The following is a 22,273-nucleotide window of genomic DNA, read 5'->3' as shown; positions in this document are numbered from 1 at the left end:
GTGGCCAGCTCCTCATGCTCACGTAGGAGCTGTTAATGTAAGCCCACTTTGAAATCCTCCATTCCGACTAGATAGCAGTAGGTAACTACACAACGGTTGTTTCGATTGTTTGTAGATTGATTGCGGCATATGTTAACCCTGTATTACGATACCATTCTACCGCAAACGTGTTTACTGCAAGTCGGGTTTTGTTCGGAGGATTCCGAAACTTGGTCATGTACGGGCAGCGATGAACACGGTACTGTGACGAGCGCTTCGCGGCCGACTGGTGGGGGCCGCCGAAAGGGGGGCTCGCTAGCCTCGCTGTGACATTCGGTGATCGGCATGTTATCAACTCGACTATTTCACAATGTCAATGAGAAGGTCGCGACTATTTTCGGGCCGGGTTCGAGCACGTGTCTTTATCAATGAATAGTAAAAGATGATAACGATCATCTTTCGCCTGTTGAGTGATGCAGATCATAAGGTTGCGTAGGCCGGTATAACACACGGAGTTACAAATGTGGCAGTCGTGTCGGCAAGACTCGGTGTTGTAAATGCGCTCGGCGGCGTTTAGCAACTATACCGTTGCCACACTTAACCTTGCCAAGTTCTCACGAGGGAAGTGCCTATTCTGTGCCTTGACAATACGCGTATGGGTCTTTGTTAGCACTGGAACTATGTATCCTGTATTACCTTAAATTAACAACCAGCACAATTTTATTCTAAGAAGAAAACTTAAGTGGTCCAGGTTCTCATTAAATTCATGATTCTAACTTTATGATTCATGTTTTTCTTATAAGGACAACTTTGTCACTTTGTGTCATATATGAGTAAGTTTTGACGTGTCCAGCCACTCATCCAGGTCCGAATACCACAGAATGGCATTCAATCCAGTGATATAAAGATGACCACAGAGGTCAAAATTCAGCGTAACGACAACAATGGTAACGCTATTGACGTTATTAACAGTAATTGTTAACTGCTATCGATTGCAAAAGCCGACACGTACATGACATTGTAAAAACAGCGATGGCTGTGGCCTACAAGTGCGTTCGAGCAGCAAGAGGCCGTGACATATAAAGTATGACATCGGTGTTCTACAGATGCGATGAACAATGCACGCGGTTCATGTAAAAAATGCTTATTATCCATTTAATTGTACAAATAATAGCCAGTAACAATGATATCTGCTAATTGTGTGAATCTTGTTTATTAAATTTAATAATGGCAACATTAATTAAATAAAATGTTTTTGAGTTTTTCGTCGTACTAACTGCAGCATAGGGGTGAAAGTCAAATTTCGAATGATACTTGAGTAACATTTGATAAATTGCAATGAATAGGACACGCCATGTGGGCATATAATTGAGAACTGGGCTTATCTCTACATGGGGTCTAATCCCGTGGGATAAAAGGAACCCTTCCAAAGTTGGCAGTCTTTTGATGTCTTCGGAACAATAATATTTTTAATTTATCTGGATTCATCGCTTATAAGAATCTATGTTCGACTTGCGAAAACGCTCGACTTAATTTTCATAGTAAAGAGGTTTACCTAACCTAATTGATCAATTAACAAATGGCCCAGAGGTCGAGTTTAAACGAGAGATTACGCACTGTATCAATGAACAAAGCAACAACCGCTGTTGAAACCCGATTGCCCGACACAATTTCAACATGCGACATGTCGCTATCCTATCCGGCCGTCGAATGATAACTCATTAATCATTGTCTATGGTTTTTAAAAACAGAATGTGGGAAAGCCGGACCGGAATCTATGTCACTGGCCATTTCTCTCGGTGGTCGCACAAGTAAAAATTCCGACACACACAAAAATAACACTGGCCGAGGTTTAATTACGGTAATACTATTAATAAATCCGTGTTTAATTACAGGAAACGAGGAACAATAATTGCCGACCCATGTTTGAAAATCATGGGAAAATTTATTTTTTGTTACTATTTACTTAAATTTTGTGGTTAGGTGAACTTTCTTTGTTTTTGATAAGTGTTCAAACAAACCTATGCAAGGTATAAAAACTTTTGAGTTTTTAGCGAGCCAGTGCTTGAAAGCATTGCTATAGTTATCTAAATATGCCAAGGCACTGGGGATTACTATGGCTGTAAAAGATCGATCAATGCGGTAGTACTGAGTAAAATATACTGTGACAATAGAGTTTAGTAATACATGAGCAATTAATACAGACTTCTTGTATGTTATGTAAAAGGCACAGTTGCTGGTTTCATGTTGTTTAGTAACAACTAATGTTCTGTGCAATCTTTCTTAACGTTAAGTAGTCACTTTTATAGATTGTGTCAAATATCGAAATCTCTCAAATGATTGTAATATTTTTAAATTATCTACTTAATAATTAGATCTTTTTAACGACGAAGAATAGCACTAAATCACACCAGTAATGCAAATGGGCTCTGTCCATCCCTCAGATACCTACCTACCTAACCTACCATTTACCTTCATAGAATCGATAGCAATATAGTAGATTTACTTTATGTAAATGTTATTTGATAAGATAATGGAAGAGATAAGGGCGAAGTAGGTACCTAGTAGTACCAAGACGCATGATGAGTGTGCATATTACATATGACCTCTGATGATCTGATTTATATACCTACCTACCTATGCATTTAGTAGGAAACATATGCATATAGTCTGTTCATTATGTTGGGTAGGGTACCTACTACTTTAACTACCTATCTAGGTTGGTATCAAACCTATCTTGAATAACAATTATTTTATATTTATTTTTGCGTAGTCAGTTTCGAAGACCTACTAAAAAAAAGTAAAGGTTCTCATTTTAGCTGTTATCCAACTAGATTAACAAGCAAAATTAGACCTAAGTTTCCACTATGCCTAAGACTGAAATTACTTATTGGTTGGATTTACAATCCAATAGGAAATATCTAGGTAGTATTCTATAACACCTATTGATAATATCATAAATGAATTTAAAAGTATTTTGACAGAACATCATTACGGACCTTTAGGCTCAAATCCATAAGGATTATAGATGAAAATAATGTGTTTTATAAGAACTACAGCAAAAATCTGCAGGTCCTACCAACAAATGGAAGTGTAGATACCTACAATGTGAACTTAAGAATTCTTCACTCTATTGATAAAAAGTTCGACACATGCCCCCAGTAACTTCGATAACACCGCAAAAGAGCGAAATAATATCTATTCTTAGAAATGACGTTTCATTACATCGCAAAAACTTTCCTCTTTCCACATAACTTTCTTATCGTAACAAGTCAAAAAAACGGATATAGAATACATTGTTTCTCGTCTGAATGATTTTGTTTTGTTTACCGTTTACTAAATTAATTTATCGGTAAATATGATTTATATAACTTACTTTGCAAACATACTCCTCTTGCGTGCGCACGTCCACACATCGGCAAAGAGAGGACCCTTCGACTTGTTCCAATAGAAGGTATTTCTCAGCGACCAAAGCCGCTTGGAAGTGATGCTGAGGCGGAGGAGGACTTGCGGGCGCTGGGCTGGACGGGGATGGTGGAGCCGCAGACAGCCGGTCCGCAAGCGTCGGCGACTGCGCACGGTCTTCCACTTTGACATCCTCGCTCGCTGGCACCGGCAACGTCACCGCCGGCTTGCTCAGGCGCAGCGGGAACAATAACGAAGGCGATCCTGGATCCATCACTACACTGTCACTTTACACTCAAGTTCACAACACACACAAACACTTAAAACGATGAGGAACTACGATGAGATGAACATGATATCTGCAACAAAACAATCCAATTAGAATTCTACCACTTGCATTTGCGAATTTATTGCGAACACCGACATTACAAAATTTAAACGAAACTACTACGAGACAATCGACGATTTAGTAACGTTATTTAGTAAGGGGAAATTACGAATGAAGTACGAACCTTGAAATGATTCGCCCTGAGTGGATATCGTACCAAAATTTGACTGTCCGTGGCGGTGTAGAAGTCGCTTGATTGCGTGAAAGAATTACAGGAAGTGTTTCCGAGTAATTCGAGCAGATATAGACAGGCCAATATTTTGGGCCGGTGTCCGCTCGGGTTGTTGCGAAACTAAACGAACACACAACCAACTCCGACTAACGCCATTGCGAGACTGACGAGCTTGCCGAATTCGGCGTCACCGCGGCGTACGTCAGTGAACAGCAGCGCTCTCGACCGGCGGCGGCGGTAACCGATCCAACGTCCAATGTCGACACAGCGTCAACTTGCGTAGTACGAGAGAGTAGCCATGCGGTTTGTAGGCGCAATAGTGGCGTTATATCTATCTCTTTTTACCATATCGGCGATTTGCTTTAAAGAATGAGTCAGAATGATACCATTCATTTACGTTTTGGATTGCATAATGTCAACAAATTAATTACTTAATTTTATTATTTATTTATTTCGGATTAGAATAAGAACAAATGTTCATATTTAAAATGAAATTGAATTACACTTATCTAAGCAATTCATGTGACAAAGGTAGAAATAAGATTCAGAATTTTTTACTACATAACTTTTCTTATTAGAAAAAGCGCACTATTTAAAACTAAAAAATATTTTAATTTTGTTTGATACTACGTAGATAATGTGATAGGTACTTATTTGTATTATTTAAGTAAATTAATGTGTACAAAGCGTTTTGATTTGAACGTAAGATAATATATCATATACATACATAATATCAGTATAATATGTATATGTGCCCACGGTAGTTTTCTTCTGTAGGAAAAATAAATAAGACGCCCGCCTTATTGTGAGTTGCGACGCAAAATATAAATTTAATTGAATAGGCACGTAGTTAAATATTATTATATTCTGACATCCTCTTAACGTTAGTCCCAATTGCGACGTCATCCCGTCTCAGCTCCGCTTCTGAACGCAGAAAAATATTTATTGGCCGGGGTCAAGTTCGAAGTCACTTTAGCTAAATACAAGAATTAATGTACCAACAAAGCGTTTCCAAAAGTCACATCTACTTTCATACTTTCATCTTTATGGTAAGGATACTTATCTACTTAAAGTAAGTTCAATCCACAAACCTTACATTATAAGCACGTAAATAAGAATAAAGGATTGATGAGTTAAATAATTGTTTATTTATTGAACATGCAGTTTCCTTGCGCAAGGAGAGCCATTATTTCACCACGTCACGTTCCTTTTCACGCGTATTGCATTTCCATCTGCAATTATTTCTTCTTAGTTCCTAGTGCAAATTGATTCAATTAGAAAACAGGATTAGCGTGAGAGAATAATATTGTTTTACTAAATCCTTTAAAAAAAAATAAGATCGACGCTAATCAATTTTTTTAATATGAATATTGTATCTAATTTTTTTGATTTGGAAAAACACCGAAAGTTTTTATCTACATTTCTAATTATATCTTTGAAAAATCTGTCCATTACAGCAGTCAAGACAAGAGCGCGTCATCTGTCATGATCAACTGAATCAGTTGTTAATTATGTACCTATATGTTTTGTGAAAATCTTTTCAATAGTAAAACATAATTAATGAAATGGCGTTTTGATACACTTCGTGCTATACAACGGGGATTCCTTCGTCGGTGTATTTTCCCGCATTTCTGCAAGTTATTTCTGAATAGGAAAATTTACTCATTTCGATTTTATTTCATTTTACTACATTCATTGTCATTTTACTTCTGGTAAGTTTAGAATACTTTTAGCCGATCAGGTGGATGGATATTTATTCATAGGTTACCAGTTTTGTAACTATGTCTACCCTGGTAATAATAGGATAAAGAAATAAAATATGAGTGTGTGTGCCTGATTCAACTGAAGATATGTAACTTGAACTTACCCTTAATAAATCCAAAATATTGTTACACCATTAGCCTGACCTGTCAACTGTATGGTACTGCTGATAGTTAACACAATACTATTACAAAGATAGGCTATCGTAGAATTTTCTGTATCAAATTGCACAACTTTTTCAAACGTTGTACAAGGGTAGCTTCGTAGAAAATAGTCGTCATAACAGTGACGATGCAATGATGTTACAAAATTTTCCATGCCCCTTTCCAGAGAAGATTATTTAGAAATCTGATTTAGATTTTTGCGAAACGAGTATTTCCGTAAAAACATTGCTAGTCTCGGATAGCAGTGTTTTAAGCAGTAGTATTTTTCTAATTTACAATTATTAAAGGGATAAACTTGGGCAAACCAAGGGCATTAGGAAGTGACTGAATATTTGCAATAAATGACGCTAAAAAGTGCTTTAAAATATGTTTTTATAAACAATAAAAGGGAACACACAAAGAGATGTAAGGAGGTAGGTACCTATTTACTTACAAATAATTGTGAAAACATAAAAACATACAAGGTTTTTTCAATTGCAATGAGTTTTTTAAATGTTTGAAAAACTCGACCTTTATCTGACTTCTCATGATACTGCTGTCCTACCCACGCTTTGTAAACTTTCCATGGATTTTGTTTTACATTATTAAGGTACTACAAGCTTTAGCTCGCAGTTCTGCCCGCGTTAATATTTAATTCTTAAATGCCCGTGGAAATTTCAGTTTGACCGTGATAAAGTATTGTAATAAAATACTGCAGTTAAGCTTTACAGTTCAAGCCTTGAACGCAGACCGACTATCACATATAATGTACTCATAAGGTTCCTGTTTATAGGAAAGTCGCGGCCTATCTTTATCTATACTAATATTATAAAGCTGAAGAGTTTGTTTTGTTTGTTTGTTTGTTTGTTTAAACGCGCTAATCTCAGAAACTACTGAACCGATTTGAATAATTCTTTCACTGTTAGATAGTCTATTTATCGAGGAAGGCTATAGGCTACATTATATTCCGGATTTCCTACGGGAAACGTCAACAATGTAGGTGAAAGTTGAATGAGTCGGCCTTTCTGCGAGCTTTCCACGCGAACGCTGCGCAAACCAACAAAGATATAGTAAAACAATGTACTAAAGATGTGAAGTACTCATTTTTTGCCACAAAAAAGTCCACGAGAGCACATATCTATCTCTTAAGGTTTACTTACAATAACTACTTTTATGTTCATTTTTTAAGATTATTTTTTCATTATAAACATAAATTATTTTGAAACCAATTTTCTTTTATTCAGTATTAATCCTTATCCAAATAAATATGTTTATTACTTTCTGCTTTTCATGTAGACTAAAATTGCCATTTACCTACAGTATATAAATCAGACGAATAGGTTTTGAGATATAGTCGTTATAAGCAATTTGCAGCAAAACATTTAATACAGCGAACCAGCGTTCTTTCTAATACGCGTTCTACTTATAATACTTCCTTTGTATGTTTGTCTGTTTTTACCTCTTACCTACTTTTAAACTGATTATGTCTATCTTTTAAGATTGTTGTTGATTATGAGTATTTAATTGTAAACACAACTGTCTTTGATATCACTTAATTTCAATGAATATCTTAGAAGATATTACTATTTTAAAGTAAAGTAAAGTATCAGCCTGTAAGATCCCACTACTGGGCAAAGGCCTCTCATCTCACTATACGGTCTCCGTTCCGTCGCGGGTAATGTGGGCCAAGTCGTCGCCAAGTCGCATAACAATTAGCAGCTATAATTGATAAAGCCGAGGAGGATGTTTGCAAAAATAAATATGATGCCCAAAATAACTATTCCACGCGGACGAAGTCGCGGGCACAGCTAGTCTCATAATAAGTGTCTTATCAGTAGAAAATATGGAATTCCCTCGCGGCGTTTCGCGTTTTCCGGAACGTAAAAGACAATGCAAGAATGAATAGGCATTAAAATTATTAATTTAAGTTAAACATTTCTCTTTCAATTACGATTTATGCAAACGATGATAGCATTCAGGATTTTCGCAAGGCGGTATCGTATAACGTCGTGAGAAAAGCCGGAATTTTCCGTGTTCGTAACTTCTGATTGTGTATATAAAGTATTTATTTTTCCGTCTTCCATTGGTATAATACGGCAAAAGTTAGATCACGTTTTCATTTATGTTGAAAGGACATTTTTACGTAGATACATGCGTCATAAGAAAATCATATAACGTTCTCAAATGTTCGCAATAAACTGTACTTGTACTTTTGTACTGTTGTTTGTTCCGATTGCGTCTTTCTAGAAGCCTGGGGTTTGAAGCTTTATCCCTAAGGATATGAAATGGAACTATTTGAATTTTCATAAATTCTCTCTCTCACATCATTGCGTATTCTAGAGCCAGTTGTATGCTAAAGAGATTTTGTATGGCATCAAGGAATTGTGCGCTGTTTAGAGAGAAAACGCGAGAGCAGCGCCCTCCATGATTCGGCTTCGTATTACCGGAAAATTGGTAAACCATGGGTGTTGGTGGGTAGACTGAGTAGTAACTTTTACTTAATTTTTTATAAGGGGTTGAGTAACACACAACTAAAAGACACTAATAATATTTTGAAGGGAGTCAAGAAGGGTGCGCTGTTTAGAGAGAAAACGTAAGAGCGGTACACTCTTAAAGACTATTCCCATGATTCGGCTTCGTATAACCGGAAGATTGGTAGAGCCATGGGCGTTGGTGGGAAAGTCCCAGTTGTAACTTTTACCGCGCCGTTATGATTTCGTCCCTGGATGCGCTTTCTAAAATTTCTCTATCAATCTGCAGCGTCTTCAATTCAAAGGTCAATGGCACGCATATCATCTCTGTGGGTAGTTATTGGCTTAAATGGAATGTTATGATAAAAGCTGAACTGCTGAAGCTGATGACTGTTGGGGTCTGACTACCCCGCAAGGGATAAAGGCGTAGTCGTGATTATATTTATCCTACTACTATTATAAAGGCAAAAGTTTGTATGGATGTTTGTTACTCTTTCACGCAAAAACTACTGAACCGATTACCATGAAATTTGGTATGTAGGTAGCTGAAGACCCAGAATAACACATAAGCTACTTTTTATCCCAGAGTTCCCCCGGGATTGATAGGGTTTCCATGCGGACGAAGTCGCTGGCGGCCTCTAGTGTATGATAAAGTGGCATGACATTTTATTTGCCTGCCTATGTGGTGTTTCCCAATAGACTATGGCTAAGTACAGGCACATCCAAGTTAAGTTCGTAGTTTCCACCGACCACAGCGCACGTTTCTATGTATTTTGCGAAGTACGACTACTTACAATATAAGCAAAATTCATTCAAAACAACATTTGCTTCAGCTAGTAATGTTACAAAGTATGGTCCAGCGACTGTTTTAACTATCTATTTTACTATTAATAATTGCAAGTATAAATCTGCAACGTGGGCGAACTGGCCCCAGGGCTCGAATCCAGTCGGGACTGTCGGGAGCCAGACGTTATGACTCATATTAGTTCCCGGCACATAGACATACTCGTAGCTAGACCCCGCGAATGTCTAATACGGTGACAAACGAACTTCATTTTTAAACTGTTTCATTTAGCATCTGTAGTAACTGTCGAAATCGGAATATATATATTTAAACCAAAAATATGCTAAAGTGTCGAGTGGTTCGCAACAATTAAGAAAGGGACCACTCCATTTCTTTCCCATGGATGTCGTAAAAGACGAATGGGAATAAATGTTCATTCATCTAGTGCAAGCATTGACCATGATCCATTATAGGTTAGGTTTCTCTGCAAAATTTCACTCACTTAATTTATGGTCAAAAAGTACAACCTGGACTCTTTTCCACAGGGGTGATGTTGTAACTACGATTATTACGATTTGTAAGACCAGGGGGCAGTAGAAGAAGCACTTAAGAATAGACCACTAGATCTCATTACCTACCATTGATGCAGTAAAAGGCGAAGGGAATACGCACATTCGTTTAGTGCCTGCTTCGATGCTTGTACGGTAGCGAAGAAAAAACATAATATACTTACATGCATTAGCTGCTTCCTTTCCCGCCCAGAATATTATTACTATTTTGTATGGGAAATTCTTATTAACTTAAGATTTTTTTTAGGCAAAAAGGGCTGGTCACTGTAGCAACCTGTAGTTTCGAGATAGTTATGTATACCCTGTTTGGGATTAAGTACATGTTACATGATATGTTTGTTTTTGCATATCCAACAGTGTTAACATTATTGGTTTTCAAACAAATGGGTAACTTGCGCGGTATCTAGATCGACCTATGTCTGTGGTTCCCTTGTGATCACAGCAGGGAACGAAATTCTATGGGTATTTGATTAGTGTACAATGTAATATTAACTAAAACGTCGTATAGAAAAAAAAGACATTTTCATGTATTTTTGAATTGATTGATATCCATGCTTATTCTGTTCTTTATGGAGTAAACAATATTTGGAAAATTATAGAAAATTGCTTGTAGGTACAGAAAAAGGAAGTACGTTCCAGTTTTTAATTTTCCCGCGCAGATAATAGAAGTACTTTTGTACCCGAAACCGCCGAACTTGTATGAAGAGAGTTATGAATGTGGATGAAGCGAAGGAAGTATGCAGAGATCGTGGCAAGTGGAAAGATGTAGTCTTTGCCTACCCCTCCGGGAAAGAGGCGTGATTTTATGTATGTATGTATGTATGTATAATAGAAGTCAACCAATTGTGTAAGCAGATAATTCTTCTTTTCGGTGGGCAACAGGTTAGCAATCTGTACAAGTGTGATGTAACAAGGAAGCGAGTAAGTACATACCTTTTGTTATTATTCAAAGAAGGAACGGGTTTAGAAAACTGGAGCGGCTTGTTTTAATGCGAGATGGACTAGGAATGTCCTGTCGAGTTATTATTATATAGTTTTTAGATATTCTTTGTAAACTCTAATCTCTATTGAAAATAAAGTACCTTACATTATAAATGCGGTAATGATTTGTATTAGATGTGCCTCGTTACAGTACCTAGCTCAACGTGGCTTTCAAGTTTTGTGTCTTATGGCTTTGTCTGCAAGTTTATGTGCCAAATATGATATAATACAAAAAAGAATAGGACCACTCCATCTCTTTCCCATGGATGTCGTAAAAGGCGACTAAGGGATGGGCTTATAAAATTGCGATCCTTTTTTAGGCGATGGGCTAGCAACCTGTCACTATTTGGATCTCAATTCCATCATTTAGTCGAGCACCTGAACGTGGCCATTCAGTCTTTTCGGGACTATTGGCTCTGTCTACCCCGTAAGAGATATAGACGTGACTATATGTATGTATGTTATGTTAAAAAACCTGTAAATAATGATATTCCTGGAATATTTCTTCCTCCTAAACGTTCGCATGCATCACGCTGCAAGAATGCGTGGATCCACGTGTGCGCCGGTGAATCATTGAGGCAGGACTATCTCTCGGAACTTGTAAAGTTGTAAATATACGTTAGTACATATACCTAATCGTGTCGTGTGGTTTCCGGCACCAATACAAAAAAGAATAGGACCACTCCATCTCTTTCCCATGGATGTCGTAAAAGCCGACTAAGGGGTAGGCTTATAAACTTGGGATTCTCCTTTTAGGCGATGGGCTAGCAACCTGTCACTATTTGAATCTCAATCCTATCTTAAAGCCAAATAGCTGAACGTGGCCTATCAGACTTTACAAGACTGTAGGCTCTGTCTACCCCGCAAGGGATATAGACGTGATTGTATGTATGTATGTATGTACATATACCTAATCACGTCTTTATTCCTAACGGGGTAGAAAGAGCCGAGTGTCAAAAACTTTTTTTTTGTAAATCTAGGAGTAATTTTTTTGTTTAATTCTTTGTCAATTATAGGTATCATCATCATCTTAAAAGACATTTCTAAATTCAGGTGTAGATAACCTCACAACATAAAAACAAACTATTGCGATTGGAAAAGGTGGGAAGGATCCCACTCTTTCTTTTCGTGGTTACCATTTGCTCGTCTCATTCAATCATGGCCTCAGTGTCTATGGATGTCATCAACCAATCATTAACAAATCTCATGGAAGTCCGCTGTTTAGTCTTTTATAACAAATTTATCATTATGTGGCGTCCGTTCTTAATGCTAAAAGAATAAAACACAAGGGATATTCTTTCGAATATATAATGTTCTTCTGGATTGTCGCAGTGAAGATAATCGATTACCTAAGTAGATACTTTTCACACATAACTTATAAATTGTAGGGTAAAAATTGATCGAAGGTTAAAAAGAAAATATTAAAAAAAATGTACCTTCAGGTACTTCTTATATCTACAAAGAAGTTATCCACTATACACGTCCGTGATTCTTTTACCGGAAAATCTAATAGCTGTATTTTTCTGATAAAGGGCGCTAACAGCTATGTGTCACACAGCCACTCATTATCATATTTATTATTCATATCTAAAAGTATTTTCATCGAATATTCGTACTTATTTCCAAGCGATAAGTTGATAAGTATTTTATACTTGAGTTGAGGGATTCACCTTCACATTTAGATGATAATATAAATGAGGAAATTACGATTATTGTTTGGTGTTATTTAAATATGACTCACTTTGAAACAAGATCTAGTTCACGTAGTCTGGAGACTTTATTTTCTGTCGTATTATGAAGGTAAATACTAGTCTTATTGTTTCTATATTATTTAATTACAGCTAATTATTATAAAATTGCTACGTCATGTGCCGTGCCGTGTGGTTCCCGGCACCAATACAAAAAAGAAAAGGATCATTCCATCTCTTGATAAGCTAATAAACTTGCGATTTTTTTTAGGCGATGGCCTAGCAACAACCTGTCTCTATTTGAATCTCAATTCTATCATTAAGGCAAACAGCTGAACGTGGACTATCAGTCTACCCCGCAAGAGATATAGACGTGACTATATGTATGTATGCTTCGTCATGTAACGAATCATTCCACTGCTACCTCGTTATTCTATTGCAAGTAAGTAAGTACTTTAATAACTTAAAAAAAACATATTCCGAGAGAACCAAACATCTTAATGGAAACAAAATACTATCTTCTTTTAATATTTCACAGGTAGTTCATTAGAGCATGTTTGGATCCATCCACTTCCAAGTCTCCCGCATCATTCCCACGCCTATATTTGTGAGCAAATACTGTGATGTTGTGAGATGTGACGTCATCGCCGGGTCCCGCAGCAGAGTTCATCAATTTGGGACGAACAAACACGAAGGATTTAACGGGACGACCAAAAAAGTATTTGTGTTACTCATACATACTTCTGTTTTGTGAGATGACTGATACTTTGCCGACTCCAAAAATACTTTAGCATTATTTTTTTTTACATTAAAACCTGCCCAATGCAGGCAATGTGATGTTTTCCGAGTGTGTAAGGATGTTTGGATAACATACTAACATTGTAGATTTGACACTGTCTGTGTTATATGCTGTACCTACTCGTACATGATAACCCAGAAATGCCTAAACAAAATAATTCAATTTTATTGCCGTAAACAAACGTATTTTCGCTTTAGGTTTTGTATTATTTTCCAGGTTTTTCCAGGCCAGGTATTTGTATTGTACCCATATTTAGTCCTCAAAGAAGTGGTCTGAGCCAAGTCTTAGTTCGGGAGGGTAGAGTGGCTTTTGGTTAGAAGAATATCTTCCAACGACCAAAAAGGCAGATTCTATGGCATATAGTTTTTAATTTAAAATTTGAAGTTAGAATGCGTCATAATTATATCGTCATAGATATAGTCATAGGGTTTTAGAGTACCTAGTCATAGTCACCTGTAAATGCGCAGTTAAGAATGGCTCACCATTGCTTTACCAACTTGTGCAATAAGAAGAAATATGCAGGCAATGCTGAAGCTCTGCGTACCTTGAAGAGTCATCATCTTTCTGACATTGGTCCTGCGGTTGTGTCCCCCCTAAGGATGGGTGCCAGGGTTTTTTTTTAAACTCATGTGTTTTGTGGGCAAATATATGTATCGTAAGTTTTCTTTTAATTGTCTGAAGATTAGCGGTGATGGGTACCTGCTAGGGTGCCAGGGGTTTGGTTATGACTAGGATTATAACATTATATTTTCCCTCACCTTACTCGCAACACTGTGAAGCGTCACGGTGTTGCGAGTACGGTGAGGAAAACATCATGAGGAAACCTACACATTCAGGCAACTGAATGTGTAACTATGATTCAATACGTGTTAGGTTTCCCTGCAAAGGTTGCGGAGGGAGTGAGAAACCTGACTCGCCCAATCCTGAATCATATACCCACCCTTGGGATTAAAGCCAAGACGAATGAGAAGATCCTTCACAGTTTTACGACTAATTGTTGGCTATCTTATTTAAATTTAGTTGAGTTAAAATAACAAGCGCTGTTACCCCTCAAAAAAACGTTGTTTTACTGAGATAGATAATTAGGAAAGCTTAAATTGGCGAAACGCGACACGCACTTGACCGGATTTTTATTACTACATATTTTATCAATATTGGTTTGGTACTTATTTATAATATCATGATTTACAACCTATATGAGTATGTTTTGAATGTGTAAAAAATTGCGCAATAAAACCCATTCAATTTTTACAAAAGGATTTATCACGAACCTTTAAGTCAATGTCATGAAACGTTGTGTAAATAAATTAACATACATTACTCATATCCCGGCTCTGTCTGACTTGTGAAAGACAAGGATTGCCTGTTCTGTGGTTACGTGGTGCAACTGATTCGAGTTAAGGTAATCACTGGTTCGCAACTAAGTAATGTAGGTAAGCCTTGTTTATTGTGTTGTTTTAAAATATTTGATTAAGTAAAGATGCTTACTTGCACCATAAGTAACTTTACATAATCCAAACACCTAATATTACATACCTACATAATAAGTACTTGAGATATCATATTCCCAGTTCTTCTACATGTATTTAGGATTTCGACTCGGATTCATAACCTCATATTAGAACTATTAGAGTTCCTCATTAGAAACTGTCAACACTAAAAACATTCCAATGAGTTTCTGTTTGTAAGCGGCAATACGTTTCAGCTAACGCAATGTTTCATAACAGTGAAATTCATAACGATTGATCGATCAACTGTTCACACCCTTATATGAGAACTATATATTATCAGAAGGTCCTGATTTGTGTCTTACAAGATAAAAAAATAGATCCAATGTGTTTCGGTTTGTATACTTACGTTAGGCAACACGTTTCAGCTAACGCAATGTTTCATAACGGTGAAATTCATAACGAGTAGCAATGCCAAGTACCAAGCGACTGTCAAGGTCTTATTGGCTTGGTTTAACTTCATATTGCCACAGTGCATCTATAATATTCAGTATTATTTTTTGACCCCGTTCTCACATTCAAATAACACATTGTTCTCACCTCACAGTTGTACAAGTACTTATTGATTTAACTATGTGCCAATATAGGTTAGTTTACCCTTGCAAAGGTTGTGGAGGTCAGACGGTAGTCGCATCGTATAAAAAGCCATTAACTTACGAGATCCAGCTCCCGTAGCATGGGACGCGCGATGCCGTTTTTATCGCGCGGTGCATACATCGGGAAGTCCGGTGTGGTCTGGTGGCTCCAGAGAGGTGAGGAAGCAATCAGGTCTAAACAATTGGCAACCATAATATTTAAAAAATCCGTTGCGTCTTCGCTTCTTGTGTGAATTTACGTATCACGCCTCTATTCCTTGCGGAGTAGACAAATTAAAAACTCAAAGGTCTCTCTGAAGTGACGAATCTCAAATTTCATACCTGGATTGTCTTTGAGTAATTTTAATACATTAATAGAACACTGCCTGTTGGATCACTCGTGTAAAACTGCAACATAAGATTTACGTCGCCAAAGACAAAGTACAAAATTCAATGTTGCGCAATAGGAAATAAAATGTATTTATTTCTGACGGATTGCGCAATCTGTGGCGTAGTTAATAAATAGTTGTCGATTTATTTAATGAGAGCATATTCATGTTAATATCGTCTTCTTTTCCTATAAAAGACTCGTCACATAGAAGAAAAATCTTCACGTAGTCTGACATACTATGGATGGGTATACGTATTACCCTTTATACATCAAGTACCTAACTATTTTGGTTCATGGGTAAAATTTCATAAAAATGTAATGTATCAGTCTCAAAATACTACTTGTTTGTTGAATGAGAATTTAGACTTGCATAGCCCTAGACAGTATATTATGTCAAAGTATTATAATACATTAAACATGATAATTTAAAATCAATGCCTTATTGTTTTCATTATTTACAAATCAGATCAAAATTCATCCAAATCAAAGAACATAACTTTTATGTTTTTGATAAGACTTAAGTATTCAAAATTCTTAATTTATTAGTTTTATTCATTCTAATACTTATCAATAAAGTTAATAAGTTAAACCAGTTTCCCTTGGTGCATACGCAGTAAGTACAGTGAGTCGCACTGACCTTACTTAATGCAACGCCCAGGTGATGCAAGCTGCTTATTTTTGCAAGATGTCGTTAAAATTCTGACTCGCATTGGGAAACTTTGCCGGATATCTGAAATCACAAGTTAGGCCTAACGCACTTACGTTTTAGTACTGAATCCTGTGACAAGTTTTACATCAATACAATAATTAAAATTTAAGCGAGAAAAAGACAGTGGATCTGTAATATCCCATAACAAATACCGTACAGTAAAAATATACCAGAGAATAACTGAAAGTATTCCAATAATTTATGAACACGTGTTAAGGCAGCCGCTAGGTTTTTCGAATTCTCAGGGGGATTTAAACCTTGCAAATATCTGTCTTGTCAAAAAGACACATACGAGACGATCTGGTTAAAGGTCAGGTCAAGAATAACATAAACCGATAAGCTTTCATGATTACTTTGATTGGGGATAAAGCACAAGAAGTAAGAAGGAATCAGACAGAATCTTGCCATTTTCATTATCTTTTTCTGGGACCCCATGCAGTATCAGTATCTTTCTTTGCATCAAGGTTTCAAGCCTGTCCTGACCAAGATAAAGCAAATCTATAGATAGACTGATATATGTCGTTCCTCTGTAAAAGAGACATATTGGACTTAAGGTACTTAGCATTAGCATTAGAGATAAGTCCGCCTTTATACCATGTATAAAGTATACCATGTATATCTGTCTGTTTTGTATGTTTTACTCTAATGGTGAAATAAAGGGTATTATGTATCTATCTACTTATCTAGAATTTATTATAAAACGTTGTAGAATTAACTATAAAGCAAATTAATAAAATCTATTTTGTGTTACAACTACTGCAGACTACTTGTTGACACTTACCTTGGGTTTTTAGCTGACATACCAGGTTGATTTATTTCTGCAATAATAATTTTGGTCCTACCAATTTAGTTTCCAACTCACCTTAGCCTGAATTCTTCGTTTTGAAAGGTAACTCGATAGGTAATCGTTAATAACAATTCTATCGGTGACCTGGTTTCGCTAACTTAACCTAAACCACGAGTTTTAAGGGGTTGATAGCTATACACATTCCGTACTTTCTGTTACCAATTATTATTTCCTAAACACGAAAGATGATATTCCTTCTTGCAACAATGGTCTTAAAACTTAAGACGCTGCAAACGAGACCAAGTGGAAGGAAAAGTGTCGGAAAGCAGACACGCAAATATGAGATGAGAGTGAGAGAAACTAATTTTATTTTGCGGTTGTTACATTTACATTCTTTGCTGCTTTTTCTATGAGCATTGCGTCTATACCTACTGATCTAGTAGCGATGAAAAGTGTGTTCCTTCTATTTCCGGGTAGATTGTAAAATCAATCAAAGGAAAAGCACAGTCACAACAGCCAATCACGCGACAATATCAGTCAAAAACAGCGAATAGTCTAAATCGCGCAAGCAAACATTTTACGGATTGGAGCGTATATACAACCTCCGACACAACATCGTCGGAGCCGCGGTTCCCCAGGCATAACACTAGCCTGGCGGCAGATCTTCTCTTTGGTGGCGGTCGAGCCGAATCATCGCACTCGCTACACTTCTTTTAGGCGATGGGCTGGCTCTACTACCGCTGAATCTATTCCCAAGTAACCTTACTTAAGAGGCTTGTGACTTTGGCTCTGTCATACATCCTAAGAGATGAAGACGTGGTAGGTATGTGTGTGTACTTTTCATGCTCACGTCTCCAATTAGTATTGTGTTGGTACTCTTTATGACGGAATATTCCTAAAGGTGAATGTACTTTCAGTTTGCGTCAGAATGAGTATTCCTTTACCGACCTGGCAGTCTTCAAGCTTCGTCACTCAGGAATCGAACCCGAGACACGATGACGAATCGATAGGCAACGACCAGCGAATTGCTTGAATTAACCGTTGTTCCATAAATTACTCTTGACAGTAACTTGTTAAGTAATGGACGGAAACGAAAAAATACACTTTCAATTTACATTTATTGTACAAGAATGGTGTGATAAATTTATGATTGAAATGTTCAGAATAGAATAGAATACCTAGATTTATTTTTAAAATTGGATAAATGGTATCACTTATTGACGTCACATCATTCTTCTTCCAAAGCGCATGTGTAGAAGTAGCGGCAAAAAACACACTACACGGCAGTTCCATAATTTTGATTTAAAAAAAATCTTCCTTTAGTTTCTAACTTTATTACCCCTTTTTTGATTGATTTTTACAATCTGCATGGAAAGAGAAGCAGCTGGCAAACACAATGACAAGCCAGCATGGTAGCTTCCACTAGATGCATTTGCGCCTTTTTGAACATATCTACATATAAAGCAAAACCGCTTCCTGCGTCTGTCCCTATGTCTGTCTGTATGTATGGTTAGTTCTTTAAAACTACACAACTTATTTAGATGCAGTTTTTTTTAATAGATAGAGTAATTCAAGAGGAAGGTTCATATATACAAATGCTACCCGTGCAAAGTGTATATTACTTACATACATTCTTTCTTAGGCAATGGGCTAGAAAATCTGTCACTATTAGTACCTATCTGAATTTCATCATTGAACCTTATGTACAGTCTAACGAAGCATTTCAGCCTTTTCGTGATTGTTGGCTACGTCTACACCGTAAGGGATAAGGATGCGATCATATACATGTATAACTAGCAACTTCGTCCGCGTGGAATAGTTATTTTTGGCATCATTGAAGCTCTCAAGGATGAAAAATTTTGTTATGTTAAATGTTATATAGCCTACAGCCTTCTTCGATAAATGGTCTATTCAACGCAAAAATAACTTTTCAATTGTAACCAGTAGTTCCTGAGATTAGCGCGTTCAAACAAACAAAAAATCTCTTCAGCTTTATAATATTAGTATAGATAAGTATATTCCTTCAGATTCACAATCATCATTTTTGGAATTGGATTTTTAGTTTGGAATTGGATTTAAAGTTGTATCCCAGAAAGGTATAAACGGTTTATTTCTTTATGTGATTGGAAGTAAACAAATGGTACGTCTAGACGTCTAATCTAAATTCCTAAGACGTCTCTTCTCTCAGGTCATAACAAAATCTGAGAGTGTTTTCCTGTTGGCTTCGCATAATATGGTGTGAAAAATTTCGCTTCACGGTTTGTCGTTGCAATGCATTTTTTTATAAATCTTTAAACGTTGACAGATTCTTTAGTTAACTTATTAAATTTAACTCTCAAGACCATGTGAGAGTTGCGAATAAGATGACAGAAGGGAAGAAAGATATTCATCTTGTAAATTAACAAGAAAAAAAGAATAAGGAAATTGAGTTCAAAAGATTGCATAGAAATCAGAATATTACAAGACAACAGAAATGTCATAATGTACTTGAAACTTTAGGAAACTTGTTGCTGTTAAACCATTCAACCAATTTTGATGAAATTTGTACAAATAGGATACTTTTTCGGTGTGTCTATGCTAACGGAAAAAGGAAAAGTTTAATGTAGGTGGAGCTGCGGGCGATATGTAAGTAAAAGTAGTATTTAGAATTTTATGGAGGTTTATATTGTAGGTATCTCTGCCTGCCCCTCCGGGAAAGAGGCGTGATTTCATGTATGTAGGTACTCTATGTATAGTGAATTGTGTTCCACATTTGATTTGATTCAACATGAACTTGACACATTGCGACCGACCATGCCAATTGTTAACAACAAAGTCACACATTGCGAGAGTACGCCAACTTGATTATTTGATTTGCATTGGCGGTACAGTCTAGTGGAAAAACATTCGTCTACGCATTTTCCATCGTTATGCTTCTTTTTAATATTTCAGTAATAGCAGAGAAAATCACATTGTATCTTATTGTTTTTTGTTAATAAAATGTGTAATTTGTTTTTTAAATTTCATCATGTTTCTTCGGTATGTTTATTTTTGTTTGATAGGTAATTATCTACATAATCTGTTCTCAGAATTAAGAACTACTGGTTTGTAAAATGGAGGTTAATTGGTATGGAGTGTTTTTTTTTCAAGTATTTCTTACGAATTGTGCTTTGTAAAAAAAGAGTTCCGTTTGATAAGTTCCTCTAGTTTTACCGAAAACAATAAATATCTTTTCATTATAATTAATATAAAATTTTATAACAAATTTGACGGTAAAGTGTATAGGTATCAACAAATATCTTAATAATAACAATTATCATTTTTCAGTCTAACTGTCCCTAAAAGCTGCCTAGTCCAATCCAAGGCCAACTAGAATAAACTAGGTCCTGCGACATGCCCTTAATAGCAGAGGATTTAGCAATAAGCTCTATTCGGACACCCCTTTACTGTATACATTTTGTTTTTTTTTTATTATTTAACAAATTTCAGTTTTTTGACAACGGAACCACTAGTAATCTCAATCTCAAACTCTGTTAACACATAAAATTACATTTTTAAGGCTGAAAAATAATTTAAAAAATCCTATTTGGTAAGTACCACAACTTTTTTTAAGTAGGTGATGTGCAACATGAGCTTTCTTTTTAGCCATTTTTAATGATATTAATATTTCTTTTTGAATAATCAGCGGCATCACGAGGCGTGACTAATATGATAATACGTAAAAAGTAGGAACACATGAGTAATGTGGCTTACTGTTCATTTTAACAGATATCTGAATGATAACTGTTTCTGTGACTGTACTGATTGTTCATCACTTTCATATGACTCATGCGCATGCGTCGTCTTAAATCGCGGCTCGTACGCTAAGATGCATCAATCAAATGCATGCTTGCATCTTGTGAAGCCGTCACAAAGAGTTAACCAATAGGCCCTTTAGAGACTATATGTATTTGCTCTGTCTGCCCAATCAGGGAAAAAGACGGGATGTATGCGTACACAAGCACAAGGCCCGCGGCCGATTTATCCACAGTTCTAGATCTATTATGGCTATTTACCTTTTTCATTCCCATTTCTGATTGCCTGCCTCTTTGCCTAAATAAAAAAATAATTTTTAGTCACTTATTTTAGCGTAGTATAGTCAGCCTGGAATATGCAAAGTCAGAGGTTTGAGAAAGGTTACAATTTATTTAAAGGCCCAAGCGCATCTTCCCAACTTTGTTGTGGAGCCCGGGGTCCGCCGTGCAATGTGCACGTTACCTAACCTTGATTCCTTCACCTCCCTTTAAAATAGTTTAGAAGTTACTAATAAATTTAAAGGCGTTTTACCGCGCCTCTATCATAGGTATCAATTGCGTCATTTCTTCAGTCACGTGCAAAAACACGCCGTATGTCTACCTATTTATAATTTATTTATGTAGAATTTTAATAAAGGAAAATAGATTATACCGTAGATTTATTGCCCATATTATTTCTTGTCTGTTAGGTGTAAACGGATAAAAGAACCACATAACGTAACCGAATCAGAATTTTATGTTAGCGTCAAAGGTATCGTTACCTACATAAATAAATAGAATAGACTTATTTTCAAAATTAATATATAAAATAAACAAAGTTATTATTAAATTAGAAAGATGTCGAAGGTTGGGAGGCTTTATTTATGGTACCTGCGATTGAATTGGAATATTTTTCCTTAGTACCGATTTTTGCAGTACCGATTTAGGTAACACGTAGTTGTGACAGCATTGGCCCTTTTTGCGTAGTGAGTCTCTTACACAGAGGATAGAATAAGAGTTATTAAACTCATTTTGTTCCTCTGTTTATTTTTAACCATATTGATTTGGGAGAATAATATTTCTACCTCCGCACTGGAATGAGGAAGTGTAACACTGTTACTATCTCGCTTATGTCTTCAAATATATTATCTCCCGAAACATTTTTAAACTTTTTGATTTCCACCCAAAACGGTACAATTTCTTGTGAGACTCATTCAAAAGAATGAATATTATACCACTGTAGTCATGTCCACTAGAAATGGCGGCAATTCGGACAAGACTCGTTTGCCAAACTATGCAGCATCATCTGGCTCACTCTGGTAGTTGTTTTTAGCTACTAGTAGGTAAGTATTTTATTTCGGGGATAAAATCGCTGTAAACATATAAAAAATCTCAAAATCGAAAGTTGCTA

The 22,273-nt window shown here is 36.4% G+C and overlaps 1 protein-coding gene across 1 annotated transcript in view; it reads right to left on the bottom strand.

Annotated features, from left to right (window-relative positions):
* The window catches only part of LOC106143204 (tribbles homolog 2), a 31,999-nt gene extending 27,830 nt beyond the window's left edge, over positions 1 to 4,169 (bottom strand). Inside the window, exons 1-2 of the mRNA XM_013345228.2 lie at positions 3,897 to 4,169; positions 3,356 to 3,743 (exon numbers count right to left, since the gene is read on the bottom strand). Of these exons, the coding sequence (XP_013200682.1) occupies positions 3,356 to 3,658 (303 nt within the window). The 5' untranslated portion in view covers positions 3,659 to 3,743; positions 3,897 to 4,169. The remainder of the gene's footprint in view (positions 1 to 3,355; positions 3,744 to 3,896) is intronic.
* Between the last annotated feature and the right edge of the window lie 18,104 nt (positions 4,170 to 22,273).

The sequence above is a fragment of the Amyelois transitella genome, chromosome 2 (assembly GCF_032362555.1).
Source record: "Amyelois transitella isolate CPQ chromosome 2, ilAmyTran1.1, whole genome shotgun sequence".
NCBI classification, from domain to species: Eukaryota; Metazoa; Arthropoda; class Insecta; order Lepidoptera; family Pyralidae; genus Amyelois; species Amyelois transitella.
Note: the sequence above shows the minus strand (reverse complement) of the source record. Positions and strands in the feature narration are given on the sequence as shown.